The sequence below is a fragment of the Rhinolophus sinicus genome, linkage group LG06 (genome assembly GCF_036562045.2).
Source record: "Rhinolophus sinicus isolate RSC01 linkage group LG06, ASM3656204v1, whole genome shotgun sequence".
NCBI lineage: Eukaryota > Metazoa > Chordata > Mammalia > Chiroptera > Rhinolophidae > Rhinolophus > Rhinolophus sinicus.
The window spans coordinates 134,894,580-134,915,306 of NC_133756.1; the positions used below are offsets into that span (position 1 = coordinate 134,894,580).

At 37.5% G+C, this 20,727-nt stretch overlaps 1 protein-coding gene across 2 annotated transcripts in view; it reads left to right on the forward strand.

Moving 5' to 3' along the window:
* NELL1 (neural EGFL like 1) overlaps positions 1-20,727 on the forward strand; it is a 757,006-nt gene that overhangs the window by 555,859 nt on the left and 180,420 nt on the right. For both annotated transcript variants that reach the window (XM_019742633.2, XM_019742632.2), the window contains exon 15: positions 10,404-10,499. In XM_019742633.2, the coding sequence (XP_019598192.2) occupies positions 10,404-10,499 (96 nt within the window). The remainder of the gene's footprint in view (positions 1-10,403; positions 10,500-20,727) is intronic.

Here is a 20,727-nt window from a genome sequence, read left to right on the forward strand (position 1 = left end):
GTGTTCCACCTACAGTAACCTTTATTCCTCATAGCAACCACATAAAGACGGTGGTGTTTTTACTTCCCGTTTTGTTATGAGGAAATAAGGATTATAGATGTTTCTAGATTAGCTCCAGGCTACATAGTTAGAAAAAGGCAGGCCTGAGATTTGCATCCGGGCTCCCCAGGTCCCAGAGTCTGTCATCTGACAGTCTAGGTGCCTGTCTATTAGGTATTGAAAGGGGTGGTCGGGGAACAGTTCACTGCAGTGTCTCATTACTCATTCTTTTTCTTTCCTATGTCTTTTTTCTACTTTCATCTTTCTCTCCTCCCTTATTTCTACCTTCTCTCCTTTCCTCCCTACTTTTTAAAAACCTTAAACCTGTTTTCTCCCATTGGGTGAAGTTGGCATTGCTTCTCAGGCACCTGATGCTATCAGAATCCCAAGGCTGGAATTCTCAGTCTCGGCTTCATAATTAACTTTCTCTTGGGAAAGTCATTTAACTTCGCTCAGTTTCCCCACTTTTTACAGAATGAAAGTATCATGACAAATTGCCTTGTAAGATTTCTGTGAAACACTTTTTAAGCAAAAGCACCAAATTCTTTACAAGTCTGAGAAATTGCTCAGGTTTCAAGATGGAAGTGGGAAATGGAAGAGCCCTTTCCAGAACTCCGGTCCATCCAAATTACCCAGCTCCGATCACTGCAGCTTGCATTCATAGCTCACTCAAGATTTACCATCTAATTCCATGTGGTTATAGAAAATCACAGAAAGCTTTTCCCTGGGAGAACTTGCTGAGATTTATTTCTTTAAAGTCTCTAGACTGTGACCTCCAGGGGTAATATATGTGTTAGCTCCAATATGGCAGTGCAGCAGAAACCTCTGACCTTCTCACCCCGGGCTTTCTCCTCAACTGCTTTTCACAGATAGCACTTTCAGGCTCCCATTTCTTAGTGCCGCTGGTAGTTGTTGAACACCAAATTTTGAATTGCTTTCAGAGTTTTTGTTGCAGAGATGTAATTTGACCATTGCCTTAGCTTTTATATCATAGTGAGTCCTGACCTAACTTCCTGGATTTTGCTTTTGGAAATTTGAGCACCATCTCTCATTCTGTTCTTCTTCTTAGGTTTTTGTCTTAATCCATCATTTTCTTGCAATTGATTCCACTGCTCGCAAGCTGTCAAACGCTGGCATCGATTCGTGCATCAGTTAGGGAAGGCAGGCTGCAAAGAGTTTTGATATTTGAGAAGAAAATGCTATACTCTATGAGTCCACCTAGAGAGAAAGAGGCTGACAGATTTAAGATGAACTAGTGTTTATTGTACACTTACTATGTGTGAACATTATGCCAAGGACTTTACCTGCACTGTCCTATTCAATCCTGGTAATATTTACATGGCATATGTTCTCTTGTTGACCTAATCATACAGACAGCGGATTTGGTGCTCAAGGAGATTAAACAAATTTCCAAAATCAGTCATGGTGGTAGTCATTTTGCAGTATATACTGGTAAATGTATCAAATCAACACATTGTATACCTTAAACTTACAAAATGTTATATGTCAGTTGTATATAAAGAAAGCTGGAAAAAATTCAGCCAGCTAATAAGGGCGGGAAACTAGGTCTCTGTTACCAGAGTCATGCTCTTGACTGCTTATATAACGTGTTTATCCGAAAAAAGACCTAGCCAGATAATCAGCTCTAATGCGTCCTTTGGGGCAAAAGTTAATATAAGACCCGGTATTATATTATATTATATAAGACCCCATCTATTTATTTTACTATAATGTAAGACCAGGTATTTATAATATAATTTAATACAATATAATACAATACAATATAATATAATATAACATAACATAACATAATGTAATATAACACCGGGCCTTATATCAATTTTTGCTCCCAAAGATGCATTAGAGCTGATTGTCTGCCTAGGTCTTATTTTTGGGGAAACATGGTAGTTCTATATTGGGAAATTATCCAGGCACCAGGTTGTCTGGATATGTGCTGGTGATGGACCCCCAGACCCAGGTACACAAGGTCAAGGCTGAATATTTCTTACTCCCAAGTTCTTAGAAATTTCCTGTTGAACTGCTCTTTCTTTTATATGATTTTTGAACTTCTATACTGCAGCGATTTTAAACTCATAAAAACGAATTCATAATCAACCCTACCTTCGACTCTATCTTCCTAGGAAAAAGCCACCACTCTTAGAAATTGAACTTGTGGAAACATAAGACAGGATTGGCAGTCCTGAATCCTTCAGAAGACCAATGGGTACCTGGTGAGAAAGGCAGAGAAGAAATGACTCTTCTGTGATGTAGCCCAAAGCCTGGGTGTGCATGACACCAGCTCCGGTCACCGCTCCTCCTTCCTCACAGCATGTCTTGCAGCCAGCGGAAGACACTTTCAGTTCTAGCCAGCAGTGCCCCCTGCCTCTGTACCTTTGCTCATGCTCTTCCTGCCTCCCAAGTACAAATCCTTCGCCCCAATCTGCCTGGTTATTATTTTTCTGACTCAGCTCAGGTCTTGGCTCCTCTGTGGAGCTCTTCTTGACTTCCAAGCAGAAGTAATCCTTTCCTTTCTCTGCCTCCTCTTGGCCGTGTGTAGGCAGTGTTGCTAGGATCTACAAGGTGCTATGTGATCTGCTCACTTCACTCCTCAGGGCCTTTGCACTTGCTGTCACCTCTGCCTGGAACGCTCTTCTGTTTGGTGTCTGCGTGACTCACTCGTTCTCTTTGGACCTTCTCTCAAATGCCACCTTCTCAGTGAGGCCTGTCATGATCACCCTATTTAATTACAATCTTCACCACTGGCACAGTCCCCGTCCTGCTCTGCTCTAGTTTTTACCATATCGTTTATTATCATCTAATGTACTCTATCACTTACACCCTTTTTCTGTTATTCAGTATCTTCTGGGTAGAATATAAACCCATACGTTGAAATATTTTTAGCTGTTCTGCGTGAGCCTTGGCTTTCAGGATGACACTTGGTACAGAGGCTGCTGAATAATTGTTTGTTGAATGACTTAGTAAAGGACTGTCTGTCTTTTCTCAGCTTTGGCACTGTTGAAATTTTGGGCTGAATAATTCTTTGCTGTGGGGCTGTCCTGTGCATGGAGGATGTTTACCAGTATCCTTGGCTGCTACCCCCACTAAAGCCACCAGTAGCACTCCCACAGCTGTGACACTAAACATGACTCCCTACATTGCCAAATGTCCCCTGGGGGGAATTGCCTTCAGGGAGAACCATTGGAGAACAGGGATCATATCTTATTAGAGTATCTAGTGTGTAGCACATAGTAGATGCTTGATCAATTTTTAAATCTGAATTGATCTGACTTGATAACTACATGTCATATACTTATTTCAGATTTTATGATATAGTTAGTTTTATACACAAGACTATCTTCTCAAACTTTTTATTTTCTCTGTATAATTAATTACTCTTATCAGAAAATATGGATTTAGCATCATTAGCATTCAAGATGCCATAGAGAACTGAAGGGTTGCCAAACACATAACCCTGGTCCTTCAGAATCTCTCAGATATATATATATATATATATATATATATATATATATATATATATATATATATATATATAGCCAAATAAATAAATAAAGCAAAAGGATGAATTATCTCACCCCTCAACCAATGCCACTCCCATCTAGTTGGTCCTCTATAACAGAGATAATCTATAAAGGCATTCCTAGATAGTAAATATTTCACCTTTGCAAGCTATATGGTCTCTGCTGCAACTACATCCATGGAAAATAGCCCTTGTAGACATTTTCCTATCATATCAGTCCTTCTAGAGCTCAGACCAACACCTCTGCTTGAACATGTCAAGATTAATCTGTGCCCCAATCCTATCACAGAATGCTGTGGTCTAGAAGAATATGACAATTGTCTAGAATGTGTGAAAGAAGTGCACAGTTTAAACTGCAGGTTTAGTGGGTTGTGAAAGCATGTCTCATCACAATAGCCACATTCTATAAATTATATAGAATACAATACATCGAATAGAATAGATAGAATAGAATAGAATACAGTGCAACGCAATGGAAGGCAATGCAATGGAAGGCAATGAAACGGAAGGCGATACAATGGAAGGCAATACATTGGAAAATATCAGAATGCATTACACACAAATAAAAGTAAATTTTATATTTCTGGTTGTCTATGTACGTATGGAAAGATTTCTGATTTAAACATGTTTCTTGCCATTTAGTGTATTAAAAAAGGATTACAAAGCACTGTCTTCAACGAACTAGAATAATGGACAGAACAAAAGAAAATTTTATAAGCAGATATCCAAGCGGTACATTATTATGCCTTAAGATAACTAATGCATCCGAGAAGTAGATGGAGATGGGAAGATGGAGAACATGGGTGGTACATTCTAAAATGCTCCTCCTTCCCTGCAGAGCTTGCTGCCTTCTCTTCTAATGCTCAGTCTCTAACCTTGATGTGAGTTATAAACACCTCTTCATTTTCTTCTTCTGTTCATTACCTTTCCACAGGACAAAACCTTGACCTGCACTGTCCCTTGTCCTGTGCTTTTCTGCATGACAAAAATCCTATTCATTTTTCCGGCCCAACTCAAATGCCAGCATTGTTGCAAAGCTTTGCCTCTGTCGCGAGGCACAGTTAATTACGTTCTCCTCCATGGTCTCGCAGCGCTTTATTCATACTGCTACAGCAGCATGTGTCACATTGTATTACGCTGGGTTTTATGCCACTCTCTGCTACTTGATTGTGAGCTTCTTGGGGCTCGGGACAATTTCATGCCTAGTTGTAGTCTTCTCAACAACTGGCACCTTATCAGCTCACAGTAGGTGGCCAAGCCTTCATGGAAATGACTTAGTGATGGGGTTAAGACTTCTAGTTTGAAACCCAGGAAACCACTTAGTGGTGGAGTGACCATAGACAAATTATTTAACTTCTCTAAGCCAGCTTTCTCTTCTGACAATGAGGACAACATGACTAATACACCGAATTGCTATAGGAATGAAATGGAATATTCTGTCTATACAGCACTTAGTAGGTCTTCAGTAAATGGAATTTACCATTACTCTTGTTATTGTTGTTGTTAAAAAGGAGAGTGGGAAAGGCTATTAGAGCTGTGGATAAACACACATATAGTAAGTGATAGGGTGGAAGGTGATTTGGGGGCCAATAATTATTAAATTATGCAGTATACTGTTTGCTTCAGACCAAAATGATGACATGAAAAGTGATAATTGCAGGCATCCGGGTGTTTGGTTTTACATATCAAGCTAACCGTCTGGATAATTTTCATTCTTACTTTTTCTCTATATTTTAAAGTGGTTTTTTTTTGAGGAGAGATGGGCGTGGGGTGGGCAGAGGGAAAAGTGAATTAAAATAAAATAATTTTGTTCCTGGAGATACCCAGTAGACTTAATGGTATAAAGTTGGAGCAGAGTTTCTCAATTTCAACGCTGTTGACATTTCGGATCAGATAATTCTTTGTCATTCAGGGACATTGCAGGATGTTCAGCAACATCCCTATCTCTGCCCACCAAATGCCAGTAACACACTGACCCCACAGGCCATCTTGTGGCAACCAAAATATTTCAGGGGCCGTTTGGTAAATATCATGTTCTGCACAAAGTAAAGAATAAATCAAAACACAAACCTGGAGGTGTTGATACCACCTTTATTATTAACAGAGCAGGATCGGAAAACATGAGTTTAGGTCTGTATGCCAAGGTAGTTTACTACGAATGAACATAGAATAATGCTGACTTTCCACCGAGCCCCAGGGAAGAAGCTACTATCAGGAAAACTGATACTATCTGAAGGCAGCTCACGCCAAAGAAAGAAGTGGGGTGGATGTGGAGTTTTGCTGAGCATGACCAGATTTTAAGTACTGCTCCCCCCTTTGGATTTGACAAGCATATAATCAAATTAGTTACAATATTTGGTTCACGACACCCTGTAACAATTGGGCCATGATGATTAGCTTTTATTTGTTTGTTTGTTTGTTTGTTTATTTATTTAGCTATTGTGATAGTTATTTTAACAATGTAATTCACACCTAGTAACTCACTATCCCAAAGAAACTCAAAATGTAACAATTACCTATTTCTAATCACACGGTGCTTTCCAGCCCATTCTCCTGCTTCTCCCATCTGAGAAGCATCATCCTGATAAATATATTTTCCCAGATTTACCAATAGAATAAATTCCTCTAACCTCCCCAGGGGTGGCATGAGCAAAGCTGCCAAGAGAGGTCAGAAATGATCTTAAGGAAAATGCTTCCTCAAGGAAACCAGGAGGGAAGAAAAGGATTTCCTTCTAACAGATGGTGCTGAAACTTTATTTCCTTATTTTGTTAGGATACAAATTGTCCCTTGGAACTAAGTATGTGCCTAAAACTTTGAGAGAATCATTTGAAGTGGATATAGAACTGGAAGGGCTATTAATTTTTTATTAGTGCAGAAGTATTTTTGTCAAATTGAGCACAGGGTGGTGATACACCACCATGTTCCCCTTAACATCCAAGTTTCATTTCACATGCTGAGAAATTCTGAATATAAAAAAGTAATCTTCCTGTGGATTAACTCTCCCTCAATTTGGAGTTTTGTGATTTTATTCCCTTCTACAATAGAAGGAGTCCTTTCAAAAATAGAAATCATACCATTTTAGAGTTGACCCAATCGAACACCTCTGCCAGGGTAATAAGTTAATAACCAATGGTGCTTGCTATAAGGACAGATTCAGGTTTGTGGTCTTATTATTTACCTGCAATCTGTTGATGATGTACTTCAGAATCTGGAAAGTGGTTGACAAAGGAGCAACATACTCACAATGCCTGAGTTTTTCTGAGTTTGCAAAGGAACTGTGCTTTCAAGTTCCACTGCAAACCACATGATGCTACTGAGGGCGTCCAGTTCAGCAAGGAGTGATAATGAGCCCTCACTAAAGAATAAGCTCCATAGCCCAGGGACCAGTCCTAACTCACTGCTGCATATCCAGAGTCTAGAACAGAAACTGGTGTAGCACAGTATTGTTATTCGGAAAAGCAGAGCCCTGGTGATAAGTAACAAAAATCATATCTCCTTTTGGAACACATTGCGCTGGCCGTGTCCTGTGCTGGGTCATTTATGTTGGCAATTTAATTTAACCTGTACAGCATGTCTGTTATCATTACTATCGTTACTGCTTCACTCTTCAGAACACTGAGGTCCAGAGGGGTGAAATAATTTGCTGTGGGTCACACATCTAATAAATATAGGGCAAATCTTTGGGCCATGTGGTTTCTACCACCCCATCCTCTCATAAGCTGAAAGAAATGTAGGGTGACGTGGCTTCTTGTATTGGTTCTGCCATCAACTAAGCAATGCTGTGCAGATTATAGGTTCTCTGCATATCAGAGTCCTTTTCTTTGAAATGCTAGGTTTATAGTTGATTAAGATGAGCCTATCCAGATGTAAATAATCTATCCACAATCTCTAGACTAGTAGGACACAACAGTGTATTTTGATATTTTATGAGGTAGTCAAAGAAAACTTGCATTGATCTTTGTTTCCCCAGAGTAGGTTAGGGTTGGGATGACATGCTCTTTAACTTGTTTTTGTGTTTTTTGAGATTGCGTTGTCATATGGTTCATATAGGCAATGAATTTCTTCTTTATTCCAGATAAATTCCATTAAAAATAGTATGTGCCTATTGGGTGAAATGGAACTAGGTTCAGACAAAAAATGGAGATTAAATTATAGGTATGAACTTAAACAGCTGCTTACCTGCCTTCTTTAATATCACATGTGCAATTTAGACATGCATTTTTTTTTCTTCTAATTTGTAGTCAGTTCCATTAGCCCTTATGGAACTATTCACAAAAGGAGGGAACCTGCCCATGTGATTGCATATAAACCTGCACTGTAACATAAAAAGAGGAGGTAAAACTTTGAAAGCAAGGGAGTATTTACTTGAATCTTGGCTCTGGTACTTACTATCTGTGTAGCCTTAGACGGACCACTGATTTCTGAGCCCCAGTTTCACCATTTTTACAAGAGAAACAATGACATCTCTCTAATAGTTCCATGATAAGGGCTACTACTACTCTTATTAGAAACTAAATCTAGCATAAATCACAAGGTCGTAACAACCCATCTTGGTGAAGCTGAATACCTTATAGGATGGGTTTAATTGTCTGTGTATTAGACGATTTGTTCCTGGTCCATTCTGCACAGTCATAATGATATTGCTATCAATTTTATTTAACAAAACACTTGTATAACACTGTGCATCAAACACTGTTTTTACTCCCTTACGAATACTAACTAATTTCATCCTCATAGCACCCTATTTATTTTGTACATTCTTAGAACATCACAAATGTATACCTGTACATTTTTAGGACATCACAAGCATTTCATGCTTTCTTCAAAAACCTCCTTTTATCATTAGTGTTTAAAGGGTGCATAAATCAAGAGCACACATGTATTGTGAAACAGCACCGAGTCTCCTAACCAGGTCTACAGATTGTGTGTGTGTGTGTGTGTGTGTGTGTGTGTGAGCGCGCATGCGCACAGATCTAGATCAAGTGCTGTTTGACTATTTTACTAAAGAAACCCTGAACTTCCTGTTTCCAAGCCCCTGCCTTCTTTTGGTGCCACTTGAAACTTTCCTCAATAGCTTTTCCTCTGTCATTTTTAGATGACAGATGAAAAGTGTACTGTTTACTGTTCTGTTATTAATTTTGATGTGAACCTACACTTTAAATATATTTCTTTAAATGTCAGTCACCAGAGTCTACAAGGTGTGGTTTGGGGGCTGAGAGATATATTTCTCTGTATTTTGTTTTTTGCGATGAACATACCAAGGCAGATATTGTCTAAATCGTTTTTTGCACAGGCTCAGGGTACTAAGATGCTGAAAAGAGAAAATGGTTTTCAGATTCCAAGGTACATGCTGTCTCGCCTCTGGCAGGAGCAACGAAACTCACAATTAATTACTAAGCTACAAAATGTTAAATCATATAGTGGTTATTAAATGATGTGGAAAATGACAAGATTGTGAGAAGTTTTGTGAAGTTGAACTAGTGTTCAACTATCTAAAGACATTATGTGTCTTTTTAAAGTTAGACCCATGTTATTTATGTGGTAATGGCAAAATGTAACCATGACATTTTCTAGCTGTAATTATAAATTTAAAAATGTTCTCACCTAGCTCTCATGTGAATAAAAGAAACTCTGGGTTAGCAAGTTGCAATCATCTTCATTAATGAGAAATTTTGCAACATTAGTACACTAAACTATTGGGTATCCAACAAGGTTGGATAATCAATTATTCTAGATGGAAGTCTTGCAGAATTGTTAGAGAAAAAGTTTTCCAGTCAGAACAACCTGTAGCATATAAATTAATTCATTCAGCAAATATTTTATTGCGTATCTACTATGTGCTCAGATACTAAGGCAATGGTACAATGGGCAGCGAAAAGAATCATGGTACTTGTCCTCATGAGCCTTACAGTATAACGGATGAGACAGGAAATGATAATCAATTATATGTAAATAAACAATTATATTTCATGCTGCAAGGGAGAGGTGTATGGAGCTATGCTATGCTATTCTAGCATGTAATGAGGGAAACTAGCCAAGTGTGGGAAGCCCAGCAAGGTAGTACTGAGATGGAGTCAAGATAATTTTGTAATGCTTAGCAAAAAGCTTAAACTTCACAGCCTCTGAAACTGTATTTTCACACTGAGGCATTTTCCCTAAAGGAGTAATTTGGGGTGTGCTAAACAGTCTAGTTATACAGACAAGGCATTGTTTTTAGCACAGAAATATTGGAAACATTTTAAGTATTCAAAACTAAGTGGTTAAATTCATTATGTTATCAAAATTATATCTACCCAAATCTTTTAAAAATAATGTGAAAAAGCTTTTTACTGTAATAAAAGATATTTAGGAAAAAAAGCAGTTACAAAATAGTGAGTGTTTAAATTGCCTTTGCCTTTATCGCAACCCTATCCTTTTTATTAGGTTGGTGCAAATGTAATTGCAGTTTTTGCAATTATTTTTAACCTTTTAAACCACAATTCCTTTTGCACCAACTGAATAGCTATTCAATTTATCCTATTTGATTTCAAATATATTAATAATAATAATAATGATAGTAGTAATTAAAGCAACAGTAATAGCTATTCATACTAGTTACCATTTAGCACATGCCAGCCCCATGCTAAATATTTTTCATCCATTATTTCATTTGGTCTCAGTGAAATAGGAATTATTCCATTTATCTTTTCAGGTACCAAAATTTTTAAATATGTCAACACAGATATGTATTCCCTATGCAACAACGAAAGAATCGCTCCTGCTGTTTGCCATGAATTTTCTTATTGCCATTTTGTCTAAAAGAAATCCCTCCTTCTTTTGCAACAGCATTCTGCGAAGAGGGTTGCAGATACGGTGGGACATGCGTGGCGCCCAACAAATGTGTCTGTCCTTCTGGATTCACTGGAAGCCACTGCGAGAAAGGTAACCTAGCCCCTTTTCAGGGTGAGGGAGGGAAAAGAGAAAGTTTCAAAGAGAATACAAACGCTTTCTGTTGGAGTATAGTACTGGGTGTTGATTTGATACGTTACATTTCAGTGGTAGGTGTGGCTCGCCAAAGTAGGTACCTTTTGATCACTGCATAGTAGGTGTCCTCCCTCTGAAAATAGGCTTTCATTTGTCCTCCCTTCAGTGTCTCTAATTTAGCAAGGTTGGCTCTTTCTCTGCTATAATTGGAAGTATGCGTTTTTGGTGTTAATTAGAGATAAAGCCTGGCGATCTGACCTGCCCCAATTATTATCTGTTGGGGGTAGCATCTTGCACGACTATTGGAGTTACAACAATCTGCTGTGTCAACAGAATCTAAATTAGAACCACATGCTCCTTGCATAAAAGAACATTAAGTAACTCCAGCAGCAGGTTTATTGGTGTGCTTGGGATTTTATTCAAATATTAGCTTATTAGGAACATTATCATTCATAGATCTGATAATATAAGCCAATCAATATTTGCAAGATTCCATTATGTGCATCTTTCTATTTGAAATAAATGTAGTGTTTACACTTGGTGCTATTTGGTGATATCTGCTCTCTTATTAATTGGAGAAGTCCTACGTGTATGTAATTGAAATTGGCATTCAGTGTTAATATGCCAGTGTATATTTCAATGCTAGCAAGGGGTCTGTGCCCACGTCAGATTGCTGTGTATTTGCCCACGAGTATTACTGGGCTCAAATCACCACATTGTGGTTTTCTGAGTCTGGAATATCACACTTTGCACTTCTCATAGTACAGCGTCAAAATATGGAAATACGATGCTGCAGTTATTATTTGATGAAGAAGAGGAAGTCTTTATCCGATGCCAGAAATCTGAGCAAATGTTTCCTTTTCTTCATGTTTCAAGGTTTCTGAATTTAGAAAATAAGTTTTTAAATAAGTGTATTTATTGTACCCCAACTTGCCCAACATGTTACATTGTACTGCCTGTGTATGTATCAAGCACCCCAATCCTTTATGTCAAAACACGTGAAAACCTAACTGTATAATATGTGCAATATGTGCACCACTGTTTCCATATTTTTGACATTATCAATTAATCAAATTACGTTTTTTAAATTATAGTTCATTGGTTTGTCCTTAAAAAAAAAAAAAAAAAAAAAGACATATAAAGAGCCAGTACTGCCTCTGACCAGCATGAGAGAATTCCACATGGAGAATTCTCCAGTTGGAGAATTCTTGTCCAAAGCAAAAATAATTAATGGTAACTTAGCACACGTGTCCTTCTAACAGTGCATTTGATTTTAATTAGGTTATCTAAAGTAAAAGTTTCTCATTATTTCCTCTAGAACTTCTATGTTTCCCTAAAATGAGTGTACAGGAATTAATGGGGACAGGATGGTGATGAGGGTAAGGTCGATGATGGTGATTACTACTGCTGACCAATACCATTTATTATGTACTCATTATGTGTCAGGTCTTTTAAATGAATATTTTAATATTAAGAATAAACAAAAGAGATAGATACTAGTACTCCTGTTTTGTAGATGACAAAATAAAGCTTAGCTAGGTCAAATAGCTTCTGCAATGCTACAGAGCCAGTATTAGAACTGAGAATACAATTCAAGTTGCATTTCACAAAGCCATAATTATAAACCCTTGCATGTGTTCCTCAAGGGTCATACATGAACTTGCTGTTAAAATCCAGATTCCTGAGCCACCACCCCAGAGCCGGTGCTTCAGAATATTTGGGGGATAGCTCAGGAATTTACGTTTTCACCAAGCACCTCAGGTTATTTGCTATAAACCAGTTATTAGTTAAACCAGTATTATGTTATTATTGTGAGTTTAACCAGAGCATTTACTCTAAAATTCTTATTCTGTTCACATGATCAAGAATTCAGGGAGAACATTGATTATAGAACTGGGCCTGAGTCAGTGGCCGCCTAGGAAGAATTAATTATGGTTCTGATGGCTTGTTGGTTTGACATCTACCCTTTCCTTTGCTCAGTAAGTGATTGGTTGAATTAGTGCTTATATTCTGGTCCATGATGTGGGACAAGAAAAGTAGAGATAAAGGAGAAAATCAAGACCAGAAGCAAAAGTAAAATGGATTCCTATATAAATGTTAAAGCTGAAAGTGAAAATTGAGTATTTTTGATGCCACACTATCTTCCATCGGTAGAAAAGTTGTTCCATTTAATATTGGCCAATTTTCTAATTCTATGAAATTTTTGTGGATAGGATAAAGTGCATATTTTCCAATCCATTGTGTGCAAGGGATCAAGATGAATTATAAAACAAATACTTAAAACCTATGCCCTGTCTTGTCTGAATTATTTTATCATGTTGATCATTAGCAATAAACGTTAAGTAATTCTATTTGTCTTTCAATAGTGATGCTACATGCCTTGAGACTTAGGGTGCAAAGGAAAAATGGGAATGCATTGTGAATGTCTACAGCATGATTACACTAAATCTTTTATTTTGTTTGTTTTAATTTCAGGGCTAACTAAACAGTCCCCTTTGAGCTATACAGAATCTGCTTATTTTCAGTCTTAAAGATATTTCCCTAGGCCCCCCTCGTTACTGATTCTATTCATTGCTTGTGATATTCCGCCTTTGAGAATTCAAGTACACTTAGTTAAATCACTGAAGTCGTTTGTTAAAGAAAATGCCTATCTGGAACTTAATGGAGTTAAAAATCCCACTTGTGTTTGGTATGTAACGTAAAGATGAACAGCTCTGCATTTATTTATACTGATGAAATTTTAGTAAACTTAAACTTTTCATAACCCCACTCAAGATAAGCAGACATTTTACCTCTCTTGGTTTCTGGATAACACGTTATATTGGTTCTCCTGTTACCCTTTGTTCTTTCTCTGTACCCTTAGCTTTGATTTGGTTTCACATTTAACATTGAGATGAGTAACAAATCAGTAAGTAGTTCTGTTACTGTTCTCCTAGAAAAGGGCTGCTGGTAAAAGCTCCCTAAGAGAACTAAAAATGTGTCATATTACACAGACATAATGTAGCCGAGCACAAGTCAAAATGAAATAACACAAAGTCTTCCTAGAGCTCTTTCAAATGTAAAAATCAAAGAGCTACACTAAATCCAGAAATATGTTACCTACCATAAAATAGCAGAGTATCTTCCTTTGGGAAGTAAAGTAAATAAGCCCAAATTTTCTACGTGGCATTAAGCAAATTTGCAAGCAACAGTAAGTAGAGATTAAATATAAGGTATTAAACTCTGTCTAGTTAGGGGCTTCTTACCCTTGACACTTGCAACATTTTGTAACAGATAATTCTTTATTGTGAGAGCTGTCCTACACATTGTGGGATCCTTAGCAGCATGGCTAGACTCTCTACCCACTAAATAACATAAGCACTCCCACCCCTAGTCATGACAATCAAAAAGGTCTCCTGAGATTGCCAATTATCTCCTGGGAGGCAGAATTACCCTGGCATTGTTGACAGTGCCAGGTCTAGATATAGCTTTTTAAACAGTCTTAAAATATATGTGTATGTGTATCGTACAATTGTACAGACATCAGGTACCCATAACCAGTGCCTTGAGAATCAGACACTGAGAGTTGGACAAGACTAGTCAAGCTATAGACTAGGCCATAGTCTAGTGTAAAAGAATTAGTAAAAACATGCTGATATTATAAAAATTACAGACCTTGACTTTTTCTCACAGTTGCTCCAGAAATGTGTTCATTTATTATAAATATTATTCAATAAACTCACATAACCATTGAAACTTTCACAGTCTCCAAGCCCTTCCAAAATATATTAAGTATCTGATCAAGAATATTCAGGGAAATCAGTAAATAACCACAAAATTTTACAGCATTATCCATTCACAATATAAGTTCTACTAGTTATATTTCTCTATTTGCATTATCAGAATTTTCCATTTTTTCTACAATAAATATAGATATTTGTAATAAGAAATGATTAAAAAACACTTAAAATAAAGAACATAAAAGTCATGAAAAGAACTTCATTTTTCCAAGTTACTGGGGGTCTTTTAACCTTTGCTAAAGGGAAATGACTTTTTGCAGGATAATTTATTCTGTCCTTTTCCATACGTCTCAGGGACTTGCAGATATGTAGACAGAGGGTAGTCGTTTGCCCTGAGTATATTACTGGTATCCATCCACTAGGAAAAAAACAATGGTCAGAAACAAAGACTTCTTTATTTTTCCAAATTTTAAATCTTTCCCTGATTTTGAGAGAGCTCTGCTGGCATTCATCTATTTGTAATTGCTCTGCCTGTCCCTGTTTTAGGGGAAAATTTTAAGAACCGTTAGGGAGCGGATAATAGTTCCGTTCCATTAGTAGAGAAGAGCATGTTTCTTTTGTTCCTCTCTAGCTATCACAGGACTGTGGGGAAGGCGTCTGGGAAGAGGATGAGTGCGAGTGGGCCTCTTCAGCTTGTTAGCAGTGGGAGATTTATTTAACTTTTCTGAATATGAGCTTTCTCTGGTTGTCTGGCACATGTACATAGCAGCTTCTACTGTGTTTCCCTGAAAATAAGACCTAGCCGAACAATCAGCTCTAATGCGTCTTAATATAATACCCTGTCTTATTTTGCTATAATATAAGACTGGGTCTTATATAATATAATATAATATAATATAATATAATATAATGTAATGTAATGTAATGTAATGTAATGTAATGTAATGTAATGTAATATAATATAATATAATATAATATAATATAATATAATATAATATAATATAATATAATATAATATAATACCGGGTTTTATATTAATTTTTTGCTCCAAAAGATGCATTAAAGCTGATTGTCTGGCTAGGTCTTATTTTTGGGGAAACACGGTATTAATAACATTGCTGTTGTTGTGTAGCTAATAGACACCCCGAAAATAGTAAGCAGTACTTTTTTGGAATCATTTAAAAAGGGAAATAGGAGGATGTGAGGTTTCTCTGAGTTACCCATCCAGTTGAACCCACCAAAAAACAGTGGATACAGATGGTCTTTTAAAGCATCATTAAAGTTAGATGAGTGTGAATTCTTCTTTTAATCAAATTTATTGGGGTGACAATGGTTAGTAAAACTACATAGATTTCAAGTGTACAATTCTATAATACGAGGTCTGACAATTATGTTCACGAACTCATCCTAGAAAAAGTGCTACACACCTCATTGCTGAATATCACTATGGTCACCTTTGACGTACTCCCCCTGGGAAGCTAGGCACTGATGCCAGCACCTAGTCCACCCTTCAAAGCAATTTTAGAACTCTTTCTGGAATGGCCATCAGAGCTGTTGTCGTATTACCCTTGATATCCTGAATGTCATCCAAATGTCTTCCTTTCAATATTTCCTTTATCTTCAGGTAAAGAAAGAAGTCATTGGGGGCCAGATCAGGTGAGTAGGGAGGGTTTTCCAATACACTTATTTGTTTACTGGCTAAAAACTCCCTCACAGACAGTGCCATGTGAGCTGGTGCATTGTCGTGATGCAAGAGCCATGAATTGGTGAAAAGTTCAGGTCGCCTAACTTTATCATGCAGCCTTTTCAGCACTTCCAAATAGTAAACTTGGTTAGCTGTTTGTCTAGTTGATACAAATTCATAATGAATAATCCCTCCGATATCAAAAAAGGTTAGCAACATTGTTGTAACAAGCTTATGAACTTAATTGTCAGACCTCATAAATCATCTATATATCACATTGTGTGTTTACCACCCAGAGTCGGTTCTCCTTCCATCACCACATATTTAACCCCCTTTACCTTCTTCTACTATCCCCCCACCCCCCATACCCTCTGGTAACCACTAAACTGTTGTCTGTGTCAACGAGTTTTTGTTTCTTTATTTGTTTGTCTTGTTCCTTTGTTGCTTTCAGTTTTATATCCCACATATCAGTGAAGTCATGTGGTTCTCGACTTTTTCTGTCTGATTTGTTTCGCTCAGCATAATAATCTCAAGATCCATCCATGTTGTCACTAATGCCTGTATATCATCTTTTCTTATGGCAGAATAGTATTCCATTGTGTATATACACCACATCTTCTATATCCAATCATCTATCAAAGGACACTTTGGTTGTTTCCATGTCTTAGCCACCATAAATAAAGCTGCAATGAATATCGGAGTACATATATCTTTACAGATAAATGTTTTCAGGTATTTTGGCTATATATCCCAGGAGAGGGATTCCTGGGCCATTTGGTAATTCTTGTCTTAATTTTTTGAAGAACCTCCACACTGCCTTCCACAGCGGCTACACCAATCTATATTCCCACCAACAGTGTATGAGGGTTCCTTTTTCTCCACAGCCTCTCCAACACTTGTTATTATTTACCTTGTTGATGATAGCCATTCTGACTGGGGTGAGGTGATATCTCATTGTGGTTTTTATTTGTGTTTCTCTGATGATTAGTGATGTTGAGCACCTTTTCATATGTCTATTGGCCATTTGTATGTCCTCTTCGGAGAAATGTTTATTCAGGTCCTCTGCCCATTTTTTAATTGGACTGTTTGTTTCTTTGTTGTTGCGTTGTATGATTTCCTTATATATTTTGGATATTAGCCCCTTATTGGAGGCGTCGTTTGCAAATGTCTTCTCCTATTCGATTGGTTGCCTCATTGTTTTGTTGATGGTTTCTTTTGCTGTGAGGAAGGTTTTTAGTTTGATATAATCCCATTCATTTATTTTAGCTTTACTTCCCTTGCCTTTGAGGTCAAATTCATAAAATCTTCTTTGAATCCAAGGTCCATAAGTTTAGTACCTATGTTTTCTTCTATGCTATTTATTGTTTTCAGTCTTATGTTTAGGTCTTGATCCATTTTGAATTAATTTTGGTACATGGTGAGAGATAGAAGTCTAGTTTCATTCATTTGCATATGTGAGGAGCTGTTACCTGTACTGGATGTCTGCAGAAATAGAGAATGGCAGAGGAGCCAGTTGTGATGGAACGTGACAGGAGCCCACACCCACTAACACAGAACATTCGTCTTCAGAGCAGCTGAATCTTGAGTTCAGGTGCCATACCTAGAGTACTTATTCAGGACCTTCTTCCTCCCCTCAATTCTTTCTTCTTCCAGCCATGATGGAGAAATAGTGCTAAAGATCCAACACAGTTCCCCATAGCATTGCCACCTACATCTCAGAGCTATTTGGAGCTATTTCAAAACCCTGTTCCTGACACTCCAGGGATTACCATTTTGCCTGGCTTCAGACATATTGAAAAATACCCTAAGCCATTGTTTTAGTCTCATCTTGATACAGAGCAAGGTTTTTCAAGTAATTTCAATACAACTGTAAGGAGTGATATACCTTTTGTTCAGAAGCAAGGATTTCGGATAAATTGAAACGCAGCCTGGAATAGTGAAAAGAGTATTAGACTGAAGGGCAGAGTCCTAAGTTCTGAGATTAGATGTGCCACCGTGAATTATGTAGCCTATTATCCATCAATTATGAGTCCTAAACTTTTGAATTTGTTATTTCTCATGAAGCAGCTAGTTTCACCTTACTGAGCACATATAAGGACATGTATAAGTGTTATTCAGCCAGTCAGGAGTGGAGTAGGGGTTCTAACCCATGTACAATTGAGTCCAAATTTTATACACCTTCCAATATAGGTTGGCTCTTGATTGCATGACCTGTGTACAGGGGCAATTAAACCTAACAGATTACATGAGAGGCCAAATAAGTTATGTTCCCCTGTGAGTAATGAGCCATAATTTCCTACTTGATTATGTACATTATTTTATGTCTTCCTTTCAACATCTTTGTTGTACCTAAGGCAGGAAGAAAGTAAAAAAATAGGAGTTAAGAGCACAATTTATGAAGCTATACTAGCTTAGTTTAAGTTGGGGTTCCACTATTTACCAGAATCTGTGATATTGGATCAGATATATGTAATCTTTCCAAGCTTCAGTTTGCCACTAAAAACAAACAACAAAAAAACAAAAAAAAAAGAAAAGAAAAGGAGGATATCAATATTACCTATCATGCAATATTATTGTAAGATTAAATGAGATAGTCTATTTAAATCACTTAGCAGAATGCTTGGCACACAGTAGGTGTCCATAAATGATATCTATTCTTGATTCTACCCTCAGTGTACAGGGTGATAAAACTGAGACTCAGAAATAATAGACTACTTTTCCTAGGACACTCAGCAGGTAAATGGTGGAGCTGTGCCTTATACCCATCTTTTACTACTGAACTATTCTTTTTACCAGCTCTTATGGCCTCTCACTGTACCATTCAGATGTAAACTCGTCTTATTCATGTCATTTTTGCTAATTCCTATTCTCTCTGTTCCCATACACATTTTATTCACTACTACTTAATGAATGGGAGACACAGTGTTTGATTGGAAGCAACATGAACTCTGGAAGCAGACTGTCCAATTTTGAGGACCAGCTTTATGATCTTGGGGAGTTACTTAACATTTTTGTGCCTCAGTTTCTTGAGTTAAAACATGAGAACAAAAGCAATACTGCCTCACTAGACATTTTTTTTTTAAATTTTCTGGTATCTGGTGGGCACACTATAAGCACTGGACATTATTAAGTAAAAATAGCATGTGTAGTAAGATTCCAATTTTCATGCACAGACATATATGCACTATGCGCAGAAGAGGGTACTAGGAGGATATTGATCTCACTATCAGGTCCTTGGGTGAACTGGGACATTTCAGGCCAACAAAAAAAAGGTCTCATTTCAGTGATTAATTCAAGATTGTATTAAAATGAAATAAAAACTTTTTACCTTCTCACTCATCAGCCTGCCACAATCTGGGAATTCTAAGTGAGCAGGAGGTGTGGACAGTTTTCCTTCTTTTCTTTCAATATCATATTTTAAAATTCACAGATGTCTTGAGTCTTCCCCAGGGTGAGAGAGTTTTATGGGGAGAGAATGGGTATTGTGGAATGGGTGCAGTGGTGTTCTAGCACTGGGGCCTTCTGGGGAGGAGATAATGCACTTGCTGGTTCTCCCTTTGTGAGGTGCTTTGGTAATGGTCTTCAATCATGAGTGCCTTCCAAATGAAGTTCCCTTGACGTGGCCAGTCCTCTCATCCTTCTGCAGCTCTGACCTTGCGGAGGCCCACTCCTCTGCTGTGGCTTCTTTGCCTTGCAAGAGTTACATCGGATTCGGCTGCTGACCTAACTCTGTTTTGTATACTCCTTATGCACAGACGTTGTCCCCCTCAGTCAGTCTAAGCACAGCCCTCTTAATGCGTGCGTATGTTTTGTTTTGTTTCCCTTGCTTTACTTTGTGACTGAGGCAGCCCCAGACCCAGGCATTGACCTTCAGACTTCGAAGGCATGAGTCAAATACCAGTTTCTATGTCCCTCACCACCCAGGGAACATTTCTAGCTGTGTCTGAAGTCTGTTACCCTTGGATGAGTTTACAGAAGATGTTCTTCCTTCACTTTCCCAATAAAAGGTGACCTGTATTACAGAATTGTACACCTGAAACATATGTAACTTCACTAACACTGGTCACCCCAATAAACTTTAATTAAAAAAAAAATATATGACCTGGAACTGGCAGCATGCCAAAGAGCTTTTGCTAATCAAGTTCTCACTTTTGTTCTCATCAACGTTCTCACTGAATTTCTAGGCCTTTGTTTACAGAACCCAAGGTGGTTAATGGATAATGTTAGCACAGCTGATTTTTGAAAGTGTTGTAAAAGTCGTCTAGCACCCAGCTTTGGAATGTGGGCATCCTTAACGTATTATTATCTACCAAAACTCTGACATGAAAAATTCAGTTTTAATATCCTATTACATTTGAGTTCAATCAATATTTAATAAATGAGTAAGTATAGACAAGGGCCTTAAAATTCACATGATCCAGTCTTTTCGTTTGATAAATGAAAAGTTTATAATAACTCCAATTCAAGTCTCATTTAAAAAACACCTAATTGAAAGTATGTCATATTGAGAATGGCGGAGAGAAATGCTATTAATAAGAATAGTATAGAAATTTTGTGTACTTTCAGTCAATTTGTCAGCATGACTTTCCAGAAAGCAAAGTGAAGGGAGCCAATCTTTTTAATAAATTGGCATTCCCTGTCAAACAAATATACGCTATTAGGTATTACCTTGTCTAGTTAGTAATGCAGAAAATAAATTCCTGGCTATTTAGATGACAAGCAATTCTTGCTCATTCTACTGAACTGTGAAAGTCAGGAGTTTGGTTCATACCCTCATTTTTAA